The sequence below is a fragment of the Sus scrofa genome, chromosome 11 (genome assembly GCF_000003025.6).
Source record: "Sus scrofa isolate TJ Tabasco breed Duroc chromosome 11, Sscrofa11.1, whole genome shotgun sequence".
In the NCBI taxonomy this organism is placed as follows: Eukaryota; Metazoa; Chordata; class Mammalia; order Artiodactyla; family Suidae; genus Sus; species Sus scrofa.
The window spans coordinates 942,320-964,662 of NC_010453.5; the positions used below are offsets into that span (position 1 = coordinate 942,320).

Below are 22,343 nucleotides of genomic sequence, written 5' to 3' on the forward strand. Positions count from 1 at the left end.
ACTGTGTCACAACGGGAACTCCGTTGGAGAGGTCTTGACTCCAGGAGGGATTGATGTGGTCTTTTATCTTTTTAGGGCTGCACCCATGGCATATGGAGGTTCCTAGGCTAGGGGTCCAATTGGAGCTACAGCAGCTGGCCTACACCACAGCCACAGCAACGCTGGATCCTTAACCCCCTGAGCGAGGCCAGGGATCAAACCCTCATCCTCATGGATGCTAATCAGGTCTGCTAACTGCTGAGCCACGAGCCAGGACAGGAACACCTGATGTGGTCATCTTTTTATTCCAGCAGAGCTCAGCTCCTGGCATTAAATTTCTCCTTGATGTGTCAGAGAAGCAAGGCCCAGTTTACTCAGCCTAACAGTCCCAGCTGTTCTCAGCCCAGGGGCCCATCTACCGCCTACCTCACTATCACATCTAAAAAAAATTTCATTCCTTCTTCACTTGCCCAAAACTGGGTACCTCCGTCCAGCTTTAATGCATTAACTATCACAGTAGTCCAGAACAAAAGCAAGAGACTCATGGAGAATTGTCTCTTGACAGGCACTTAAAATTTAAAACTCATTAACTACTAGTGTCTTTAGACGCCCCCCTCTCCCGTTTATCTGTAAAATTTAAGATAATGCAGTGAAAGGGTTATGAATTTCATTCCTTCTTCACTTGCTGAGCGTCACTCTGAAGCTGGGAGCCGCCCTTGGCGCGTCTCAGGCCGCCCTGGAGTGTGTCCGGGGCAGGAGGACAGGACTGGACCATGAGGTGCGCGGACGGCGGGCAGGGGGCCTGGACTCCAGCGGGGCCCTGGGGTGGTCGCGGTGGGAGGAGGATCGGGAAGGCTGTGCAGCCGGGACGCGCTTCCGGGGCTCACAGGTTTGGGCGGCGGGCGCCCGAGCGATTAACAGCAATTCACTGGCACCGCCTCTCGGTGGCCGGCCTTCCGGCTGATTTCCTTAGGATTTAGAAGACGGCTTCCTTTGCTTTCTGGTCCGCGACCTGGCAGCGCCCCAGGACCGCCTCCGCCAGCCCCGCGCCCCCTCGCGCTCGGGGCTGGCGGCCGACCCCGCCCCTCCCGCAGGCCCCGCCCCTCCCTCAGGCCCCGCCCCCTGCCTCGCCCGCCTCCCGGTGATCCGGACCCCGCCCCCTCGCGGAGCACTGTGGGAGCCGCTTCCTTGGATCCGCGCGTGGCAACGCCGTGGCCGCCGCGCTCCGCGGAGTGACCGAAAGGCCGCTGCCGCCCCGCCGCGCTCGCCGTCGCCCTGGTCCTCTCGCCGCGAGGTAAGAGAGGGGCCGCGGGGGGTCGCGGGTGCCGGCTGCCCTCGGAGGGGGCCGTCGGGGGGCGCGGGGGGCCCAGCCCCCTCTCCGCCCGCCCCGGCCCGCCGCCGCGCGCGGCCCTCGCGCCTCCGACCCAAGCTCGTGCCGCGAAGCCCCGAAACCCCCGGGAGAGGCTCGGCAGTGACGCGGGCGCGAGCTCGGCCTCCCCTTCACAGAGGGGCATCCCCGGGGAGGGCGGACGTCGGTGCCGACTCCAGGGGCCGAGCCCGCCGGGGGGTGAGGGTCCCGGCGCTCGGTCAAGACCCCGCGGCGCGTCTGGAGAGGGGCCTCTGAACCGGGATCCGGAACGCCCCTCCCAGCCTGTCAGCTGGGGAGCCCGTTTTGGTCTGGTTACCGCCAGCAGAGAGGGTCTCCAGTTGTGAAAGTTGCTTGCTTCTGCGAAGTCCCTGAAGCCGAATCGACCTCAGTGGGGCTTGTACTGGGAAGTTCTCACTCCGCGCAGTGGGCCTTACGGTGGGGTCCATGGACCGGGAGCAGCACTTGGGAACTTGTTAGAAATGCACATTCGGGAGTTCCCGTGTGGCGCAGCGGGTTAAGGACCCCGCGTGGTCACTGCAGCGGTGAGGGGATGGCAGTCGGTACTCTGACCAGCCCTTGGATTTCTGGTGCACAGCTTTCCATTTGTACACTTCAAACTAAATTACAGATACTAAGCTTGCCCTTGAATATTTGAGTGCATATTAACTATAGTTCAATATTTGCTTATAGTTTTTTTCTTTCAAGAAAAAAGCAAAAAGGAGTCTCCCCGCGGGTGGCCCAGTGAGTTAAGAATCTGACTGCAGCAGCTGTAGTCACTCCTGACTGGGGTCCTCCACCCAACGCAGTGGGTAAAGGATCCTTAGTTGCCACAGCTGTGAGTCAAAGCTGTGCGTTGGTCACAGCTGCGGCTTGGATTCAGTCCCTGAGCTGGGAACTCTCATATGCTGGCAGGTGCAGCCATAAATTTTTGTTTGTTTTGTTTTTGTTTTTCTAGGGCCACATCTGCAGCATATGGAGGTTCCCAGACTAGGGGTCAAATTGGAGCTGTAGCCGCTGGCCTACACTGCAGCTCACGGAAACGCCGGATTCTTCACCCGCTGAGCAAGGCCAGGGATCGAACCCGCAACCTCCTGGTTCTTAGTCGGATTCGTTTCTGCTGCGCCATGACAGAAACTCCAACAGCCATAAATTTTTAAAAAGAAAAAATTATAAACAATAAAAGCAGAATTTTCAGGTATGCGTTTACTGAGTTTTCACAAATGCATACATCTGTGTAACACAAATGCATGTCAAGATACAGAACATCTGTCACTTCAGAAAATCCTGTCCTGCCCCTTTCCATTCAGCTCCCACCCTCCAAGATGCCGTCACTGTTGTAATTGTGTTCTGGCCGTAGTTCTGCCTGTTGTAGAGCTTCATGTCACTGAAACCATACATAAGGCACTGTTTTATGTGAGGCTTATGATCACTTGCCTTTTTAATTGTAGCTGTTCTAACCGTTTCCCTGATAATTAGTAATATAATTAGTAATCTTTTCATGTACCTCTTGTCCATCTATATGTCTTATTTGGAAAAATGTCTGTTTAGATTCCCCCCCACTCCATTTTGCCTGCACCTGCAGCATATGGAAGTTTCTGAGCCAGGGATCTGAGCCTCAGCAGTGACTCAAGCTGCTGCAGACACAACGCCACATCCTTAACGTGCTGCGCTACAGAGGGAACTCCTCTACCCATTTTTAAATCAAGTTTTTTTTTTATTGCTGTTCTTTTTGGGTTTTTTTCTCCTTTTTAGGGCCGCATATGGAAGCTCCCAGGCTATGGCCCGCCTACACCACAGCCACAGCAATGCAGAATCTGAGCAACATCTGTGACCTACACCATAGCTCAGGGCAATGCTGGATCCTTAACCCACTGAATGAGGCCAGGAATTGAACCCGCATCCTCATGGATCCTAATTCAGCTCATTAACCACTGAGCCATGAAGGGAACTCCTTTTGTTGCTGTTGTTAAGCCGTATGAGTGGGTGTTTTTTTGTTTTTTTGATTTGAAGAGCCGCACCTGCGGCATATGGCGGTTCCTGGGCTGGGGTTGGAATCACAGTTGCAGCTGTAGGTCTATGCCGTAGCAACACCAGATCTGAGCTGATCTGTGACCTACACCAAAGTGTGAAGCAACACCAGATCCTTAATCCACTGATGGAGGCCTGAGATTGAACCTGCATCCTCATGGATGCTATGGGGGGGTTCTTAACCCGCTGAGCCACAATGGGAACGTCCATGAGTTCTTTATATGTTTTGGATATTAACCCCTTATCAGATAGTGTTGCTGGAGGCCAGCTCCAGCGGCCAGGGAGTGTACACTTTTTCCCAAAGGAGGGGGACGGACGTTGGCTTTTGCAACGGAGACAGCCTCTTTGTCCCTTCTTTCAGGGCGCCGGACTGCTCACATTTTATTGGCATAAGTGGTAGGTTATATAGACAGTTTTTCACTACAGATCACATCACAGTGTTAAAAGTACACTGGTTGACTTTTACATGGTACGGCAGCTATGCATCACGTCCTAACATCTTTGTCTTAACTAAATTTAGTGAGTACAATTGAAGGGCAATTAGGTTCAATACATCATGTGGAAAGGAGGAGACTCAGTGCAAATCATCCCGTGGCCAGCAAGTCTCCACAAGTTGAAGACGTCACGGACACAAGGATTTTGTATTTACACATCTTGTTTTTAGACTGGTGCTTATCTTTAAAGCGTTATGGCAGGGAGACAGTGTAAGAAAATATAAACCAACTTAACTAGCTATCACTTAAAAGCTTCTATAACTCATAGCTAGGTGTCTTTTGGTCAAGAATAATATATGTCTAACTTCTATGAACCTCATTAAAATCCTAACTCTAAAGTTTACTGTGTTTCTAGTTAGTAGATAAACACTGTATATTAATTAAGTTGGATTTAAATAGGGGAAGGTCCTTTAGGATGAAATTCTTATTATATTATTGTTGTAATTTTGTTAAATCACGTATCACCACAGGAAAATAAGAATGGAAAATAAGAATAATAAGCAAATAATCAGGAAAGACTGAGGAAAACTGAATAACAAATAAAACAGCAGGAAAGACTAGGTCATCCGAGAAACAATCCATGTTTTCTAGCGCAAACATGGAAATTGTTGTCCCAGGAAAGCCCCAATTCTTCCCCATCAATATCAAAATGAGAGCCGTGTAACCTGAGGCCTGCCCTCGGCTGGTACCGTACGGGCAGGCAAGCTTTCATCCCGACCAGAGGCCCACCTTCGGCTTGGACCGTTCAGGTGAGCTCCCTTCCTTGGGTAGGAACCTGCCTTCAGGTTTTTTTTGCCATCAGGCAAGGTCCTTTTTTTTTTTTGAGTCCCTGTATCTTCTCGGCACCCCGTAAGATAGATGATTTGCAAATATTTTTTCCCATTCCGTAGGTTGCCTTTTCATGTTGTTGATAGTTGCGTTTGCTGTGCAGAAGCCTTTCAGTTTGATAGAGTCCCACTTACCTGTTTCTAGTTGGGTTGCTTTTGGTGTCAAACATAAAAAAGTGCTGCCAAGACCAGTGTTAAGGCTCTCATCGTCTGTGTTTGCTTCTAGGAGTTCCAGGTCCTGCGCTCCAGTCTTGCAGCCATTTTGAGTTGATTGCTGTGCATAGTGTGTGATAAGGGCCCGATTTATCCTTTTCCTTGTGATTGTCCAGTTTTCCTGACGGCATTTACTGGAGAGGTGGTCCTTCCTCCATTGTGTGTTCTTGGCTCCTTTGTCGTGAAGTAATTGACCAGTTGACCCTGAGTGCATGGGGTCATCTGGGGGCTCTCTCCTCTGCTCCACTGGTCTGTGGGTCTGCTTTGACACCTCGTTTTACGAATTTGACATGAGAAAAGTTTAAGCCGTAACTACATAGAGAGAGGATTTTGACCCGAAAGGTTGTTGGTGATACTTTATTTCAGTAAGGATTCCTTCGTATGCCCAGATTGACAGTGCTGATTTGTCGTAGGTGCATGATGCAGAACGTCCACCTGGCGCCCGACACAGACGAGGATGACCTTTATTCCGGTTACAATGACCACAACCCAACCTATGACACCGAGGTAAAAAAACCGTGGTTTCCTACATGGGCCTTTGCTAACCGGCTGGCTCACGAGAACTTTGGCTTTGAGTATTCTGCTTTTACTATGCTGTAGATTAGGTAACTTGATGAAAAACCTAGGAAAGGGCTCTTACTGAAGACCATGCTGACTTGTAGCAGAGTGATGATCGCAGCAGAAGGAAAAAGCAGAGGCATGAAGAAGGTCGCCGAGAGGAGTCTGGGCCAGTCGCGTACTCCACGCTCTTGCACTAGTTACCGGATGGGGACTCTAAAAGACTTGGGTCACTTGAAGTACCTTAAATCAGCTGTTTGGTTTTTGGCTTTTTTGCTTTTTAGGGCTGTACCTGTGGCATATGGAGGTTCCCAGGCTAGGGGTCAGATCAGAGCAGTAGCCACCGGCCTACACCACAGCCACGCGGGATCCTTGACCCACTGAGGAGGCCTCATCCTTAGGGATACTAGTCGGATTCATTTCTGCTGTGCTGCAACAGGAACTGTCCAGGGTTGTTTTTTGTTTTTGTTTTTTAATTGTTTATTTATTTATTTGTCTTTTTGCCATTTCTAGGGCCGCTCCCGCGGCACATGGAGGTTCCCAGGCTAGGGGTCCAATCGGAGCTGTAGCCACCGGCCTACACCAGAGCCACAGCAACGCAGGATCCGAGCCGCATCTGTGACCTACACCACAGCTCACGGCAACGCCGGATCGTTAACCCACTGAGCAAGGAAGGGCAGGGACCGAACCCGCAACCTCATGGTTCCTAGTCGGATTCCACGACGGGAACTCCCGTCCAGGGTTTTAGAAGATAATTAATACTGACTGTTTTTTATGTATTGCGTGTGTGTGTGTGTGTGTGTGTGTGTGTGTGTGTGTAATTTCTTTCAGTCTTTCTTTGGCATTTTAAACAAATTTTTTAAAAACTGTAGGTGATTTACATTGTTTTGTCAATTTCTGTTGTACAGCAAAGTGACCCAGTCATATATGTGTGTACATACACACATTATTTTTCTCATGTTATCTTTCATCATGTTCCATCACAGGTGATTGGATATAGTTCCCTGTGCTGCAATGATTTCTTTTTAGGAGTTCCCGTCGTGGCGCAGTGGTTAACGACTAGGAACCATAAGGTTTCGGGTTTTGATCGCTGCCCCCACGTAGTGGGTTAAGGATCGGGCGTTGCTGTGAGCTGTGGTGTAGGTCGCAGACTCCGCTATGATTCTGCATTGCAGTGGCTGTGGTGTAGGCCAGCGGCTACAGCTCCGATTTGACCCCTAGCCTGGGAACCTTCATGTGCCGTGGGTGCAGCCCTAGAAAAGCTAAAAAAAAAAAGATTTTAAAAAATGATCAGCAAGTAGATTTTTGTAGAAAGTGGATTGAAGTAAATCAGAGGAAAGTATGAGAATTGGACATAAGATGTGTGTGAGGGGCCAGAGCCAGAGATTGTTTTTTTGTTTTTGTTTTGTTTTTTAGGGCCGCACTTGTGGCATGTGGAAGTTCTCAGGTTACGGGTCCAGGTGGAGCTACCGTTGCTGGCCACGGCCACAGCCACAGCCACGCCGGATCCAGACCAAATCTGCGACCTACACCACAGCTCACGGCAAGGGCAGATCCTTAACCCACTGGGTGAGGGTAGGGATCGAACCCCCACACCTTCGTGGATCCTAGTTGGGTCGGTTACCGCTGAGCCACGATGGGAGCTCCCAAGGTGGGTGCTTTTGAGAGAGTCTGAAAATGGCATTTTGTGCAGGAAAGCTTGGAACAGTGGAATCTTGCTCTTGGCTAATGTTCCTTTCCTCAGATTTCCTGGTCAGGAGTCTGCATAGCGTCAGCGCGTTTTAGTTCAGCTGAGGCTTTGGTTTCAGACCACATCCCGGGAGGACCTGGTGGAGCCTGGGTCAGCTCCGGCCTGAGTCTGACTCCACCCTCCCGGGAGCTGAAAAGGCAGTTCCACTTGGGAAGCAGAAATGGACCGGAAAAGGTGTTCGCCCATTTCTGGGAGAGGATGTTGCCCTTTCTGCCCCAGGGCGAGGCTGGTAGCCCTGCGTGTGGAGGGAGAGAGGGGAATGGCTGGGGGTGGGGGCCCATTCTCTGTTCTTACCGCTCCAGCTACTTGGAAGAAAGAACCAGAAAGGCCACATCCTTGTATACTTGATCTTCTAACCAGGTGTTCGGATAGCGCGCGTTGAAATAGGAGCCGGTGAACTCTTAAGCCCCATGACCAGGCGCTCTTCTCCCTAAAGGTGTCTGTGGAGCGAGAAGGGGTCTGAGGACAGTCCCCGGGGCCTCGCTGCCGTCAGCGGGGGGAGGAGGGGAGTGACCGAGGGTCGGCAGGGCCAAGGCGCAGAGCTGAAACCATTTTCTCAAAACCATCCCTTGGTGTTGAATGTTAAATTTGCCTTCTCATTGTAGGAGTTGGAGAATGACACAGCTTTTCAGCAAGCCGTGAGAACTAGCCATGGCCGGAGACCTCCAGTAAGTGAATTTTTTTATTTTGGTAAAAAGCACAACATAAAGTTTACCATCGTAGCTGTTTTTATTTATTTTATTTTATTTTATTTTATTTTGTCTTTTTTTAGGGCCTTGCGTGCGCATGCGGCATATGGAGGTTCCCAGGCTTGGGGTCGAAATGGAGCTGTAGCCGCCGGCCTACACCACAGCCACAGCCACGCCAGATCCGAGTCGCATCTGCAACTTAGACCACAGCTCACGGCAACGCCCCATCCGTAACCCGCTGAGCAAGGCCAGGGATCGAACCCGCAACCTCATGGTTCCTAGTCGGATTCGTTAACCACGGAGCCATGACGGGAACTCCCGTAACTGTTTTTAAATGTACGCCTTGGTAGTGTTCAGTTAATTCTCATTGTTGCGAAACAGATCTCTAGAACTTTCCGTCTTCCCAAACTGAAGCTCCATCTCCATTAAACAGCCACTGCCATCTCCCTCCCCAGCCCCTGGCACCCGCTCTTCTGCTCTGTGGATTTGACTGCTGCATGGCCTTCATTTAGCGGAATCACACAGGGTGTGTCTTTGGGGGCTGCCTTGTGTCCCTCAGCATCAGGTCCTCCGGGTTCGTCCACGGTGACTCCTGCGTCAGGGCTTCCTTCCTTTTCGAGTCTGAATAACAGCCCGTTGTACGGATGGACCACATTTTGTTCCACGATTTGGGTTGCTTCCGCCCCTTTGCTGTTGTGAGTAGTGCTGCTGTTCACGTGGGTGACAAATATCTTGAGACCCTGTTTTCAACGCTTTGGCTACACCCCCAGAGACAGGATTGCTGTGTTTTGTGGTGATTGTGTTTCTAATTTTCTGAGGGACCTCCATACTATCTTCCACTGGTTGCTCCGTTTTACAATCCCACCAACAGCGCCCAAGTGTGTCAGTTTCTCTGCATCCTCACTAGCACTTGTTATTTGCTCTTTTTTTCATAGTAGCAGTTTTAATGGATATTCGGTGATTCTCATTGTGGTTTTGATTTCCGTTTCTCTGTTCATATGCTTTTGGCAATTTGTGTATCATCTTTGAAGAAATATCTGTTCAAGTCCTGTACTCTTTTTTTAATTGAGTTAGTTTTCGTTGTTGTGTTACAGGTGTTCTTTATATAGGCTGGACTATTAACCCCTTCCTGGTTGTATTGGAGATACTGCAAACATTTTCTCCCATCCTATAGCTTCCTTTTTTTTATTCTGTTGATTGGATCCTTTGATACACAAAAGTTTTTATATTTGTTGGAATGCCGTTTGTCTGTTTTAGCTTTTATTGGCCCTGCTTTTTGGTGTCATACCCAAGAAATCATTACTGAATCCAATGCCATGAAAATTACCCCTATGTTTTTTCCTAGGAGTTTTGTCGTTTTGGGCCTCCATTTGGCCCTTTAATCTATTTTGAGTTCATTTTGGTGTATGGCGTGAAGTTAAGGGTCTCGTTTCATTCTTGGCTGTGTGGGTGTCCAGTTTTCTCAGCCCCGTTCGGGAGAGACTGACCTTTCCCCACTGAGTGCTCGCGGCACCTTGTTGAAAATCTTTAGACCTTGTAAGCTTTTCCGGGCTCTCGGTTCATTACATTGGTCTCTTGTCACCTTAGTGCCGGCGCCGCAGTGTTTCCGGGTCAGTAGCTTTATGATGCGTTTTGAAATCAGGACATGTGAGTCCCCCAACTTTGTCTTTTTCACAAATTTTTGTCTATTCAGGGTCTCTTGAGATTCCAGATGAGGTTTTCTTATTTATTTATTTGTCTTTTCTCTTTTTAGGGCCGTACGCATGACATGTGGAGGTTCGCAGGCTAGGGGTCTAATCGGAGCTGCAGATCCTGGCCTACACCACAGCCACGGCAACGCGGGATCCGAGCTGCGTCTGCGACCTACACCCCAGTTCACAGCAACGCCGGATCCTTGACCCCCTGAGCGAGGTCAGGGATCAAACCTGTGTCCTCACGGATACCAGCCAGATTCGTTTCTGCCGAGCCGCGCTGGGAATTCCTCTAATTTATGAAGTTACATGAATACTGACACTTTAAAACATTGAGGGTTAAGTTACAAGTTAGTTCTCTCTTGGATTAACGACCCTCCATTAATCTTCCGCCAGTACGTAAATGGCTGGAGTGATTTTTTTTCATTATTATTATTAAAATTGTTGGAGATCGCTCAAGTCCCATTTGTTAATTTTTGTTTTTATTGTCATTACTCCAGGAGATGGATCTGAGAAGGTATTGCTGTGGTTTATGTCGGAGAGTGTTTGGCCATGTTTTCCTCTAAGAGTTTTATAGTATCTGCTCTTGTATTTAGGTCTTTAATCCATTCTGAGTTTATTTTTGTGTATGCTGTTAGGAAGTGTTCTAATTTCATTTTTTACATGCAGCTGTCCGGTCTTCCCAGCACCACTTATCCAAGGCACTGTCTTTTCTCCATAGTATATTGCTGCCTCCTTTGGCGGCTTTGCAGGCAAGGATCTGGCATTGTCACTGCTGTGGCTTGCGTCACTGCTGTGGCAAGGGTTCGATCCCTAGCCCAGGAACTTCCATATGCCTCTGGCACAGCCAAAGAAACCAACGAATAAATACAAATAACTTTTTTTACACGTCATGCAGAGGGGACTCGTGCCTCCCACAGCGCATGAAACGTGCCAAGCCTCGTTTGGAGTTGGAAATACACGAGCTCGGCCCTGAGAGGAGAGTGGCGTCTAGAGCACTCTGGCGCTGCTGCTCTGGGCCTGATGCTCGATTTTGAAAACTGCTTCATCCCACCTGCCCACGGCCCTGGGTCAGTGATTCTTGGTACCCACCCTCTCCCCTGCCCCCCTCGGGCACTCTCGGCCGGGAGAGATTTTTGGTTGTCACAACCTGGGCGGATGCCACTGGCATCTGGTGGGTAGTGGGCAGAGATGCTGCTAAACATCATAGGATGCACACAGCAGCCCCACGGGAAAGAAGTGCCTGCCAAAGAGGGGACATGCTGTGACGGAGGCCACCTTGCTCTTAGCTCCCCGCACTGCGTCCCGCTCTCCCTCTCCCCCTCTCCTCCCCGCCACACGAGTTCTCTAACGAAAGTCAAAGACCCGCATGAAACCACTTAATGCGGACCGGCTCTCGGGAGTAGCTGCCCGTCGTGTGTGAAGGTGACTCTGCAGTGCGTGTGTTCGCTGCAGTGCCTGCGGCCGGCTCTGCTGTTGGGCACAGGCCTCCCCCAGGGACAAGGCCGGCCTCGCCCCTCGCAGCTGGGAAACCACCTCAGCGTCAGGCCTCATCGGAAAGGACTCACAGAACTCATTGAAATCTAGTATACTGGGGGAGTTCCCGTCGTGGCTCAGTGGAAGTGAAGCTGAGTAGCATCCATGAGGTCGCAGGTTCGATCCCTGACCTCACTCAGTGGGTTAAGGATCCTGCGTGGCTGTGGCTGTGATGTAAGCCGGCAGCTGCAGCTCCGATTCAACCCCTAGCCTAGGAACCTCCGTATGCCGAGGGTGCGGACCCAAAAAGACAGCAACAAAAATCTGGTGTACTGAAGTTCCCGCTGTGGCTCAGCAGGTTAAGAACCTGGCAGAGGGTTCGATCCCTGGCCTCGCGCAGTGGGTTAAGGATTTGACGTTGCTGTGAGGTGTGGTGTGGGTCCCAGACACGGCCTGGATCCCATGTTGCTGTGGCTGTGGTGCAGGCCAGTAACTGCAGCTCTGATTCGACCCCTAGCCCGGGAAGTTTCATGTGTCACAGGTGCGGCCCTAAAAAGCAGAAAGAAATCTAGTGTACTGATGATTTCTTGTACGGGGGGTGGGGGGTGGGTGCAGGTTAAAATCTGCCAAGAGAAGAGAGACAGGGCAGAGCTTCTGCTCATCCTTTCCCGTTGGAGCCCCGCCTGACACCGGTCTCTCCAGGCACTGTGTGGTCACCGTCCTTACGGAGTTCTGCCAGCATGAAGCACCCCACAACTTTGGGACCCAGAGTTCCTTTGCTCTCCCTTGCACCCTGTCCGCCTGGCTGCCCTTTAGTCTCCAGCCCCTCGTGGATGCTCGTCGGGTTTGTTTCCACCGAGCAGCAGTGGGCACTCCCGCTCTATTTTAATTTTAAGGTTACTTTCATTGGGGAAAGAAAAATCGTATGTCGAGTTCTTCCACGAGGCTAAGGATGACAGGACATTCAGCCTTTCGAGGAGGCAAAGCGTCGTATTCATTGTTCTTTTATGGTGCTCCGTAAATCCTTATCCCACGACTTAGTTAATAATAATAAGCACAGCTCTGCAGTTTAGCGATTTCCGGTATCAGACAGGTGATCATTTTGCCAGGCTGGCCCTTCGTTGGTATTTAGAAATGACTTCAGGAGTTCCTGTGGTGGCGCAGGGGTTAACAAATCCGACTAGGAACCATGAGGTTGCAGGTTCGGTCCCTGCCCTCGCTCCGTGGGTTAAGGATCGGGCGTTGCTGCGAGCTGTGGTGTAGGCTGCAGACGCGGCTCGGGTCCCGAATTGCTGTGGCTGTGGTGTAGGCTGGCAGCTACAGCTCTGGTTAGACCCCTGGCCTGGGAACCTCCATATGCCGCAGGAGCAGCCCTAGAAAAGACAAAAAGACAAAAAAAAAAAAAGAAAAAAGAAATGACTTCAGAGGCCCTTCAGACGAGGCAAGGGCCGGGAGCTCGCCTGTGACTGAGCGCGGGCCTCCACTCTTGTCAGACGGAATTTGCACCACACCTGCTAAGTGTCCTAAATGGGAGAACACTGCGCAGCTTTTGTGTGAGGGCAGCTAAGGTCGCTTAAGAGGGCGAGTTGCAGCTTGCTCCCAGGCCCTGAGCGGAGAACATACAACGGACACAAACAGACATTCCAGAGAATACGGCAGGGAGTCGTAAAAAGAGTATAAATTGGACCACAAAGGGCGGTTATTTCTCACTCGGTGGGACAATCAGAAGAGGCTGCTTAGAAGGCAAATTAATAGTTGACTATTAAGGAACGTATAGAGTTAGGATGGACCCTGAGGTCGAGGAACCGCATTGTGGGCGAGGCTGCAGCGGGAATAACAGAGAGGGCGAGAAAGGAGCCGCTCTCCCTAAAGCCCGAGGAACAGGCCTCGGCGCTGGTGAGCAGGTGGAGTGATGGTCTCTTTCCTTCAGTTTGTCCTCACGGGAAACATCGCAGAAACACACGTCTTTCCTGCGCATGGCTTTCCGAGGCCTGTTCTCTGTCACTTAGGTCAAGTTTATTCAGTTTTGTTCAGTTGTTCTTTTCACTTTTGGGGGGTGGGGACTACAGTGCTGTCATCAGAATTGTTATGTTTTTGTGTTAAATTGAGCCTTTTATTGTTATGACATGTCCTTCTATCTCTAGTAATGCTGGGGTTGGTTGGTTTGTTTTTTAAGGACCGCACCTGTGGCATCTGGAGGTTCCCAGGCTAGGGCTCATATGGGAGCTGCAGCTGCCAGCCTACCCCACAGCCACAGCAACGAAGGCTCCCCGACCCGCTGAGCAAGGCCGGGGACGGACCCCGCATCCTCGTGGATACTTGTTGGCTTCGTTTCCACTACACCACAGCAGGAACTCCTAAAGTGTATTTTGTGGAGTTCCTGCTGTGGTGCAGCTGGTTAAGGATCTGGTGTTGTCTCTGCAGTGCCCTGGGTTGCTGCCGAGGCACAGGTTCAGTCCCTGGCCTGACACCATGGATGAAGGACCTGGCCTTGTTATAGCTGAGCCATAGGTTACAGCTTCGAATTGGATTCATTCCCTGGCCTGGGCACTTCCGTATGTGGTGGCTGTATTAGCAGCATGAACAGAGTTCTGGGTTTGTTTGCTTTTTGAATACTGTCAGGTAATCTTACTCTTTTAGTATTTAGTCTATTTACACTTCATGAAATTACCGATTTGGTTTAAATTTATTGTCCTAGTATTTGCTTTTTGTTCTTTCCTGCCTCTGTTATGTTTCATTTTCTCTCCTTTCTTCTGTTCTTTTGTTTGTTTTTATTATTCCATTTCTCCCTCTGTTACCTTGGAAACTTACATTCTTTAGCCATTCTTTTAGTGTTGCCTTAAAGATTATAATACTCATCTTTAACTTAGAAAAGTCTAGTCTAATTTTTTTTCTTGTCTTTTTAGGGCTGCACCCACGACATGTGGAGGTTCCCAGGCTAGGGGTCGAATAGGAGCTCTAGTTGCTGGCCTACACCAGAGCCACAGCAACGGGGGATCTGAGCCGCCTCTGCGACCTACACCACAGCTCACGGCAATGCCAGATCCTTAACCCACTGAGTGAGGCTAGGGATCGAACCCGCAGCCTCATGGTTCCTAGTTGGATTCGTTTCTGCTGCGCCACTACAGGAACTCCTAGTGTAATTTTTTTTTTTTTTACTACATCCTGAGTTATGCCAGAATTTTACATTATTTTCAGCTATTCTTTAGTTGTAGGATTTCCGTTTATCTTTATGGTTTCCAGTTCTGTACTGAAGTTGTCAGTCTTGTCTTTCCATCCGTTGTCCACACTGAGCATGGCTGTGTAAGCACCCATGTCTGGTGTTTCCGTTAGGTTCCCGCCTGCACGTCTGTCCGTTGTGTTTCTCTTGGGTTTCGCTTGGCTTGTCTTGCTCCTGTGTGTGTCTGGTTGCTTTAGGTTGGGTTCCAGACCTTGTAGCTGAAGATTTTAGAGACAATTGAAGGTCGAATGTCTGTACTGTCTGCTGTGATAACCACTAGCCACATGTGGCTGCTTATGTTTAAGTCATTTAAAAGTAAGTAAAGTTTTCAAATTGAGGTCCTATTGCAATCAGCCACATTTCTGAGGCTCAGCAGCCACGTGTGGCTAGTGGCCACCTTATCAGGATGCTTAGCCTTCACTGGAGAGAATTTACTTGGGCTCATCCTTGCAGAGACGCTAGGAATCCCGAATCACCCTAACCCAGTGGAGTTAGAGGTGATTCTCAGCGGGGCTCAGGTGTTGTGGGGGCAGGTGTCCCTCTGATTTACCTTCTATTCTGAGTGTAGCCTTTTGAGGTCACTGTCTGTGGCCTGGAGGGTCACCAGGGCTTTATCTCTTCAGGCTCGGGAGCCTGGAACAAGCTCCATTCAGCCTCACAGCTGGGCCTTTGGGATTAGCAGGTGCCTCTGAGCAGCCCAGGTGTGCTCACTGCACCTGCCTCCCCTTTTTGCCTCATTCTGAGACCTGGTAATTCCTCTCAGCTTTGGCAGTTCTCTAATATATCCATACTGACTTTTCACAAAAATATTTTTATCCTCAGCTGACCTTGGTTGTTCTTAGTGGGGAGTTTACAGAGCTCCCTGGTGGCTCAGGGGGTTAGGGATCCAGCATGGTCACTGCTGTGGCTCAGGTCACTGCTGTGGGACAGGTTCAGTCGTGGCCTGGGAACTTATGCATGCTGCAGGTGCAGCCAAAAACAAACAGACAAACAAAAAGTAGTCCACCAAGCCAGAGACACTAGGAATTGTTGTATTTTTGTGTTAATATAAATTGTTATATGTTCGTGTTAACTCTCCCCGTATTGATGTTTTAATTAAATATTTAAGACAGTTAAGCCTCCAAATGAACATGTTTCACTGACATGGTCCTATTTGATTCCCATACACTTTGCATCTTTATTTCAAAGATGAGAAAAATTTAGGTTCCAAGAGATTTAAAAAACACAGCACGTAGAAGGAGAACTGAGGCTCAAGCCCAGGTTCCCTGATTCCACGTGCCGGGTCTGTTGCTAGGTCGTCTGTGGCAGTGAGAGGCATACGAAGACACATCTGTCTCCCTGGCACCTCAGGTCATTCCAGAGTCCCTTTTCTCCTTTCAACGAATAAAGAGTACTTAAAAAATCTGAGCTCCTGGAGTTCCCGTCATGGCGCAGTGGTTAACGAATCCGACTAGGAACCATGAGGTTGCGGGTTCGGTCCCTGCCCTTGCTCAGTGGGTTAAGGGTCCGGCGTTGCCGTGAGCTGTGGTGTAGGTCTCAGATGCGGCTCGGATCCCTCGTTGCTGTGGGTCTGGCGTAGGCCGGTGGCTACAGCTCCGATGCGACCCCTAGCCTGGGAACCTCCATATGCCGCGGGAGCGGCCCAAGAAATAGCAAAAAAAAAAAAAAAATCTGAGCTCCTTAATATTTAGGATCATTTAAAAGAAATGATTTTAAGAGTTCCCTGGTGGCTCAGCAGGTTAAGGATGTGGTGTTACTGCTGTGACACGGGTTTGACCCTGGCCTGGGAGTTTCCGCACACCACAGGTGTGGCCGAAAATTAAAAAACAAATACATAAAATACATAAAATAAATTGTTTTAAATACTGTATTAGTATTTCTCTATGGGTGAGTCTGTATTTTCCATTTCTTTTCCCGTTTTCTGTTATAGAACTTAATCCGAATTTATTAACTATGTTTTTTTCCTCCCCAAGATAACCGCTAAAGTACCGAGCACAGCAGTTGCTAGACCCGTAGCTACTGGATGTGGGGTAGGTTTTCTTAAGCTGGTGATGCCTTTTCTCATATGTAAGTTCACTTTAGGCATTTGGCGCTAACTAAGTTTGGCTGCCTTTCAGCCCATGACCCAGATAGAGTTTCCATTTTCGATAGTGATCAACGTTAAAAATTGTTGATGAATAGCTTTGAATATTAGCCATTTTGGTTAGAAATACAACAGAAAATATTTTATTATCCTTTCCTATCTGTAAACCTCATGTTTGTTGGTTCACTTCATTTTCTATATAATATAACCAAGTGTCACGTGTATTCCGTGTGTTTATGTGAAGTTAGGTGTTGTATAAATGTAGTGTTCATAAATTTTTAAAAACTTACTGATTAATACCTGAAAACAATTAAGAAAGATTTCAGAGGTATATACTTTGGTCTTGCATTTATTTGAGATCGTTGGAGGACAGATGCTACATAAAAGTCCAAAAGGAACGTTTTGTAAATCTTGCCCGGATTACCTACCATTTGGATAGTTCAGCTTACATGTCATCATAAAAGGATAGGAGGAAGATGGAAGAGTGAGGTGAAACAGCATTTCCTAGTCTTCATGAAAATATTTCTTAGGGTCATAAGATGGCTTCAGAACCTAGAGGTCCCAGGCGGTTGTCACTTTGTATGAGCCAGGAAAGGGGTCCCGCATGTCCTGGAACGGTGTATCGTGCAAAGCACACCTTTGTTGACCCGCCAAGCAGGTGTCACTCATAAGTTTGGTTTTGGTGCTGTTTGAGAAGGGGGGGCGTGAGCTTTTCCGTGCAGGGCCAGCCCTTTCGGCTCTGTGGGCCCCAGCTTTGCATTCGCAGAGCAGCAGCGCGGACAGCGTGCAGACAAATGGGCTGTGGCTGTGCCCCAGTCAGGGTTTATACACAAAGGCCGGGGGCTGTGGTTTCCTGACAGCTGTTTCACAGTTTATGTACTCAGTTGATAGATGAAAGAAAAAAAAATAGGTTTAGGTTTGCTCGCCCATAGAATGAAGGAAAGAAAGTTAGAGAACTTTTCTGCCTTGGCTTGTACAATTAAGTGGAGGCGTTTTGGGGAATCGTTTTAACGTAGTTTTTCTTTACTAGTCCAAGACCTCCCTGGCGTCGTCAATGGGAAGACCCGGGACAGGGGCTCTCCAGGTACCTCCGTCCTGTGGGGTTCGTCGCGGGCCTTTCTTGTGACTTAGAACATTGTTGCCCACGTGTTGGCGAGAAGATGGTACTTAGACAGGGGACCCCATTCTTGACAGTGTGGGCTAAGGTTTGACATCGTGGGCAGCCCGGTGTGTGTGTGTTTGCTCAGGTCTCTCAGGAAGCCCCGCCGGGGGTGGACCTGGGCCTGGCAGTTGGTTTGCTGCTGAGACGTCCTCTGGGGCCCGGTCCCTGCTGTCCCGCCCCCCGGTTTCGGTGGCTTCCCTCACGGGCGTGGAGGAGACCCGCCGGAAGTAGGGGAGTAGCCGGCGGGTGAGCTAACGAGGGACTCTCTGAAACCCACCGGGGGTTTTTCGTTTCAGCCCGGGAGTGGGTGCAGCTAAGGGCAGGGAGTGGAGGGTGCAGGGCGGGCCTGGCGCGGGCAGGGCCGCAGCGGAGGCGGGAGGAGGAGCCGGTCGCGATGCAACGTCCTCGCGACGCGGGGGCTCCGTTCAGATGCGCTCGCGTGCGGAGCACCGAGTCAGCAGCACCGAGTCAGCAGCACCGAGTCAGCAGCACTGAGTCAGCGGGGGTCTTATGAGGGCTCTTCACACGACTCTCGTGTCCTAAGGATGGAGTGACCAGACCCATGACGGCCGTGCGAGCAGCCGGATTTACCAAGGCGGCGTTGAGAGGTTTGTTACGTTATTTCTGCCCATGTGTTTTTTCAGATCTTTTAATTTTTCAGTGTTTTTATATGTATAAATACCACCGTTTTCAATAAACTCCAACATACCATTGAGTATTTTAGGTACCATTAAGACAGGACAGGAGTGCACGGCGGGTCATGAATCCAGCTTTGTCACTGCAGCGGCTTGGGTCCCTGCTGTGGCACGGGTTCGAGTCCTGGCCCAGGAACTTCCATGTGCTGCAGGTGTGGCCAAAAAAAAGAAAGAAAGAAAGAAAGAAAAAAGAAAGGAAAGGGGTGATGTAAACGTTTTGCGTCCCAGTGGAGACGGTTGTTACGCTGGCATGTAATCTGTGACAGTCTACCGGGTGGCACATTTAAAATTTTTGTATGTTTGTGAGTTAGAGCTCAGTTTAAAGACTTAAAGGTGAAAATAGTACTTAAATGTCAGTTAAATAATAATTTTAAAATAAAATTATTGTGACAAAAACGAATGTTTATTGTACCAGTAATGGAAAATGAAGGAGCCAACACCAGGTTATTCCTCACAGGATTAATAATTTCGAATTCACAGTGGGGAGAAAGAAGTGCTGGGAGAGGATCTTATTTTGGGTTTCACGTGGTAACACAAGTTTTTGTTTTGTTTTGTTTTGTTTTTTGCCCTTTTAGGGCCGCACCCACAGCATATGGACGTTCCCAGCCTAGGGGTCTCATCGGAGCTGTAGCCGCTGGCCTACACCACAGCCACAGCAACTCGGGATCCTGAACCCACCGAACGAGGCCAGGGATCGAGCCTGCATCCCGATGGATACTAGTCAGGTTCCTTATTGCTGAGCCACACCGGGAGCTCCCAAGGCACAGTTTCATCTGCCTGGTTTATGTATGTTGAACATCTCACCGGTTCCTCAGTGGACAGGATACTTACGTGAACGTGACCAGTGTGCTCTCCATCGAAGGAGTAGGGAAGTTAATGACGGTGCAGCGTCTCCCCTTTCCTTCGGTTGTCCTGGACTGCAAATTAAACACCGACTCTTGACTGTGTCTCAGGCTCTGCACTCGACCCCCTCGGTCAGGCCCGTGGCCCCGCGCCGCCCCTGGAGGCCAGGAGCGAGGACAGGTATGTGGGTTCTGTGCTGCTGCTTGTGTGCTTCCAGCTTTTACCTCTGAAGCACTTAATCCTTCGGTGTTTTAAAAGGTCCTCTCAGTGGACTTAGGGTCAAATCGTCATCCTGGCTCTTAGAACTAAGAGTCTTGCCTAAGAAAAGCAGCCCCGTGTATTCCGTGCAGTCTTGCTGTGCTATTATTGACCTGAAGAGGCAGCTGGTTTTTAGGGGTGCCAATGTTGATGCTCTTGAAGGCCAAACGGGGTTGTAAATGTGGCAAGATACTCTTATTTTCAAAGGATTTCCCAAAGGGGAATGTGTACGGTAGTCACATCAATACTGAGAAATTCAGTTTTTTACCCATTTAACTTAGCTCTTTGTACCAGTGATGAGAGAGTAGCTGGAAAGCTCCAGTATACATTCAGCTGTGCGTGATATCACTTATGTGTGGAATCTAAAATACAACACAGATGAACCTGTTGACTAAACAAAGAGACTCACAGACAGAACAGACTTGTGGCTGCCCCGTGCGGTGAACGGGGAGTTGGGAGTCAGCAGATGCAGACTGTCGCATGCAGAGTGGGTAGACAGCAAAGTCCCACGTTAGGCCGCAGGGAACTCTATCCAGTCTCCTGGGATGGGCCATGGTGGAAAACAATATTTAAAGAAAAATGTATATATATGTATGCCTGTGTCACTTTGCCGTATAGCAGAAATGGCACACCATTGTAAATCAGCTATACTTTAATAGAGAGTTCCCATCGGGGCTCAGTGGAAATGAATCCAGCTAGTATCCATGAGGATGCAGGTTCGGTCCCTGGCCTCGCTCAGTGGGTCAGGGATCTGGCATTGCTGTGGCTGTGGTGTAGGCTGGCAGCTATAGCTTGGATTTGACCCCTAGCCTGGGAACCTCCATACGCCACGGGTGTGGTCGTAAAAAGCCAAAAAAAAAAAAAAAAAAAAAAAAGCAAATTCAGCATTCCCGTTGTGGCTCAGTGTGTTAAGGACCTGATGCTGCCATAAACTACAGCATAGGTCACAGACGTGGCTGGGGTCCATTGCCGCTGTGGCTGTGGCGCAGGCCTTAGTTGCAGCTCCAATTCGACCCCTTGCCCAGGAACTTCTGTATGCTGCAGATGCTTTTTTCTATAAAAAGAAAAAAAAATTAAGTTCTGTATGTATGATTTGTGCTTGAATGATTCAGAGTATGCCTCCTTTTTTTCTTTAATAGTCCGGAAGAAAAGATTCGACAATTAGAGAAGAAAGTAAACGAGCTGGTGGAGGAAAGCTGTGTCGCCAGCAGCTGTGGAGACTTAAAACTGGTGCGTTCATAAGCTGCTGATGCCCAAGAGTAAGAAGGATGCGCCTGTGTGTGTGTCTGCTTTTATGTGTTTACCCGTGCAAGCACGTATGTGGATACGTATCTTCACTTTGCCGGGGACTGGCCGGAGTTTTCACTGAAATCCTTATTTTGTGAACCTGGAATTGTAAGTCTGCTTCATAAGCTCTGATGTCAGAACAACTGCCTGATTTTGTAACTTTTCACATTGGTCATTTAAGAAGGAGAAAAAAGTTCTCGTGCATCAGCTGGCTGAGTTTAGCAGCCTGTGGGCTGTTGGACTCACAGCCCAGAGCTTCTGTGATCCACACACAGTCGTAGGGGCTTTTTTCTTACTTAAACTTCACTGCCATAGGATGTTTGTCCTCAGTAAACTGCAAGATTGCGGTTTGCTTTTTGGGAACCCAGCTCTGCTGCTTTTTAAAAAATGAAATCTTTTCTCTTAATTTTCTTCATTCACATTACTTTAAAAATCATATCACCTGCCTATGACTTCTCTGCCGTGGTTATCGGTTAATGAATGCCATTAGAAGGACATGTTCAGTCTAAAAAGCTAGTTTATTGTTCATAGAACCTGTGCTTTTTTTTTTTTTTTTTTTTTGTCTTTTTGCCATTTCTAGGGCCGCTCCTGCGGCATATGGAGGTTCCCAGGCTAGGGGTTGAATCAGAGCTGTAGCCGCCGGCTTATGCCAGAGCCACAACAACTCGGGATCCGAGCTGCATCTGCGACCTACACCACAGCTCACAGCAACACCGGATCCTTAATCCACTGAGCAAGGCCAGGGATCGAACCCGCAACCTCATGGTCCCTAGCCGGATTCATTAACCACTGAGCCATGACGGGAACTCCGAACCTGTGCTTTTTTGTCTAGTTCCAGAAAAAAAAGAAAAAAACCCCAGCCAATCCCATATCGAGTTACTCTTTCTGCGGTTAGTCTGTCCGTGGGAATCAATAAAAGGTCCTTGTCATTGCAAGTAAAACACATAAGCGAACTAGGCCTCTGTAGTCATGCCGGGTGGTTTTGCCGTGTCTGCACGTTGAGCATCCCAGAAACCAAACAAATCCACCTCCGTGCCTGTCTCGTGAGACTGAGTTAAAACACCAAAGACTCAGGAGTTGGGAGGAAGAAAGGAGACACGGTCAGACCCAGAAGTGGTGGCAGTGCAGGTGCTGGGGAACCTCGGGGGCAGGTGAGCGCTGCATCTCAGCCCTCGGCTTCCTCCTCTTTCCCAGAAAGGACACACGGCCTTTTCGGGGCTGGGGACGTGGGGGGGAAGCTCCGGCGTGAATACGGCGGAGCGTTTGTGGAGCAGCGTGGCAGGGCGGCCACTCCTCCCTGCAGCTGCTCCCAGCGCATCCCGCCGGATGAGTGCTCCTAGGAGTCACGCAGTGTAACCTTGATTTCAGGCCTTGGAAAAGGCAAAAGATGCGGGAAGAAAAGAGCGAGTGCTGGTGAGACAACGAGAACAAGTTGCAAGTCCAGAAAACATCAACTTGGACTTAACTTACTCGGTGAGTATCAAGGACCGGTTGGGGGGTTATTTTCGCTGGAATTTGTGGATTCCAGGAGCCCCCTTTTTTTTTTTTCCTTTTTAGGGCCGCTCCTGTGGCATGTGGAGGTTCCCAGCCCAGAGGCCGAATCGGACCTGTAGCCACTGGCACCACCAGATCCAAGCCGGGTCTGCCACCTCCATCACAGCTCATGGCCACACCGGATCCTTTAACCCACTGAGCGAGGCCAGGGATGGAACGCGGGTCCT

The 22,343-nt window shown here is 49.5% G+C and overlaps 1 protein-coding gene across 6 annotated transcripts in view; it reads left to right on the plus strand.

The window, feature by feature from the left end:
* Nucleotides 1,125–22,343, plus strand: part of IFT88 (intraflagellar transport 88) — an 82,174-nt gene continuing 60,955 nt past the window's right edge. Inside the window, exons 1-10 of one of the 6 annotated variants that reach the window (XR_002336593.1) lie at nucleotides 1,125–1,273; nucleotides 4,924–4,959; nucleotides 5,324–5,417; nucleotides 7,824–7,886; nucleotides 16,268–16,324; nucleotides 17,408–17,461; nucleotides 18,084–18,147; nucleotides 19,188–19,257; nucleotides 20,475–20,565; nucleotides 21,991–22,095. Coding sequence is in view for 1 of the 6 variants with exons in the window: in XM_021065434.1 (XP_020921093.1) it covers nucleotides 5,328–5,417; nucleotides 7,824–7,886; nucleotides 16,268–16,324; nucleotides 17,408–17,461; nucleotides 18,084–18,147; nucleotides 19,188–19,257; nucleotides 20,475–20,565; nucleotides 21,991–22,095 (594 nt within the window). In the remaining 5 variants the exon portion in view is untranslated. Of the gene's footprint in view, nucleotides 1,274–4,591; nucleotides 4,620–4,923; nucleotides 4,960–5,323; nucleotides 5,418–7,823; nucleotides 7,887–16,261; nucleotides 16,325–17,407; nucleotides 17,541–18,083; nucleotides 18,148–19,187; nucleotides 19,258–20,474; nucleotides 20,566–21,990; nucleotides 22,096–22,343 lie in introns of those variants that run through there. The other 5 variants (XR_002336594.1, XR_002336592.1, XM_021065434.1 and 2 more) reach the window with 5 other exon arrangements.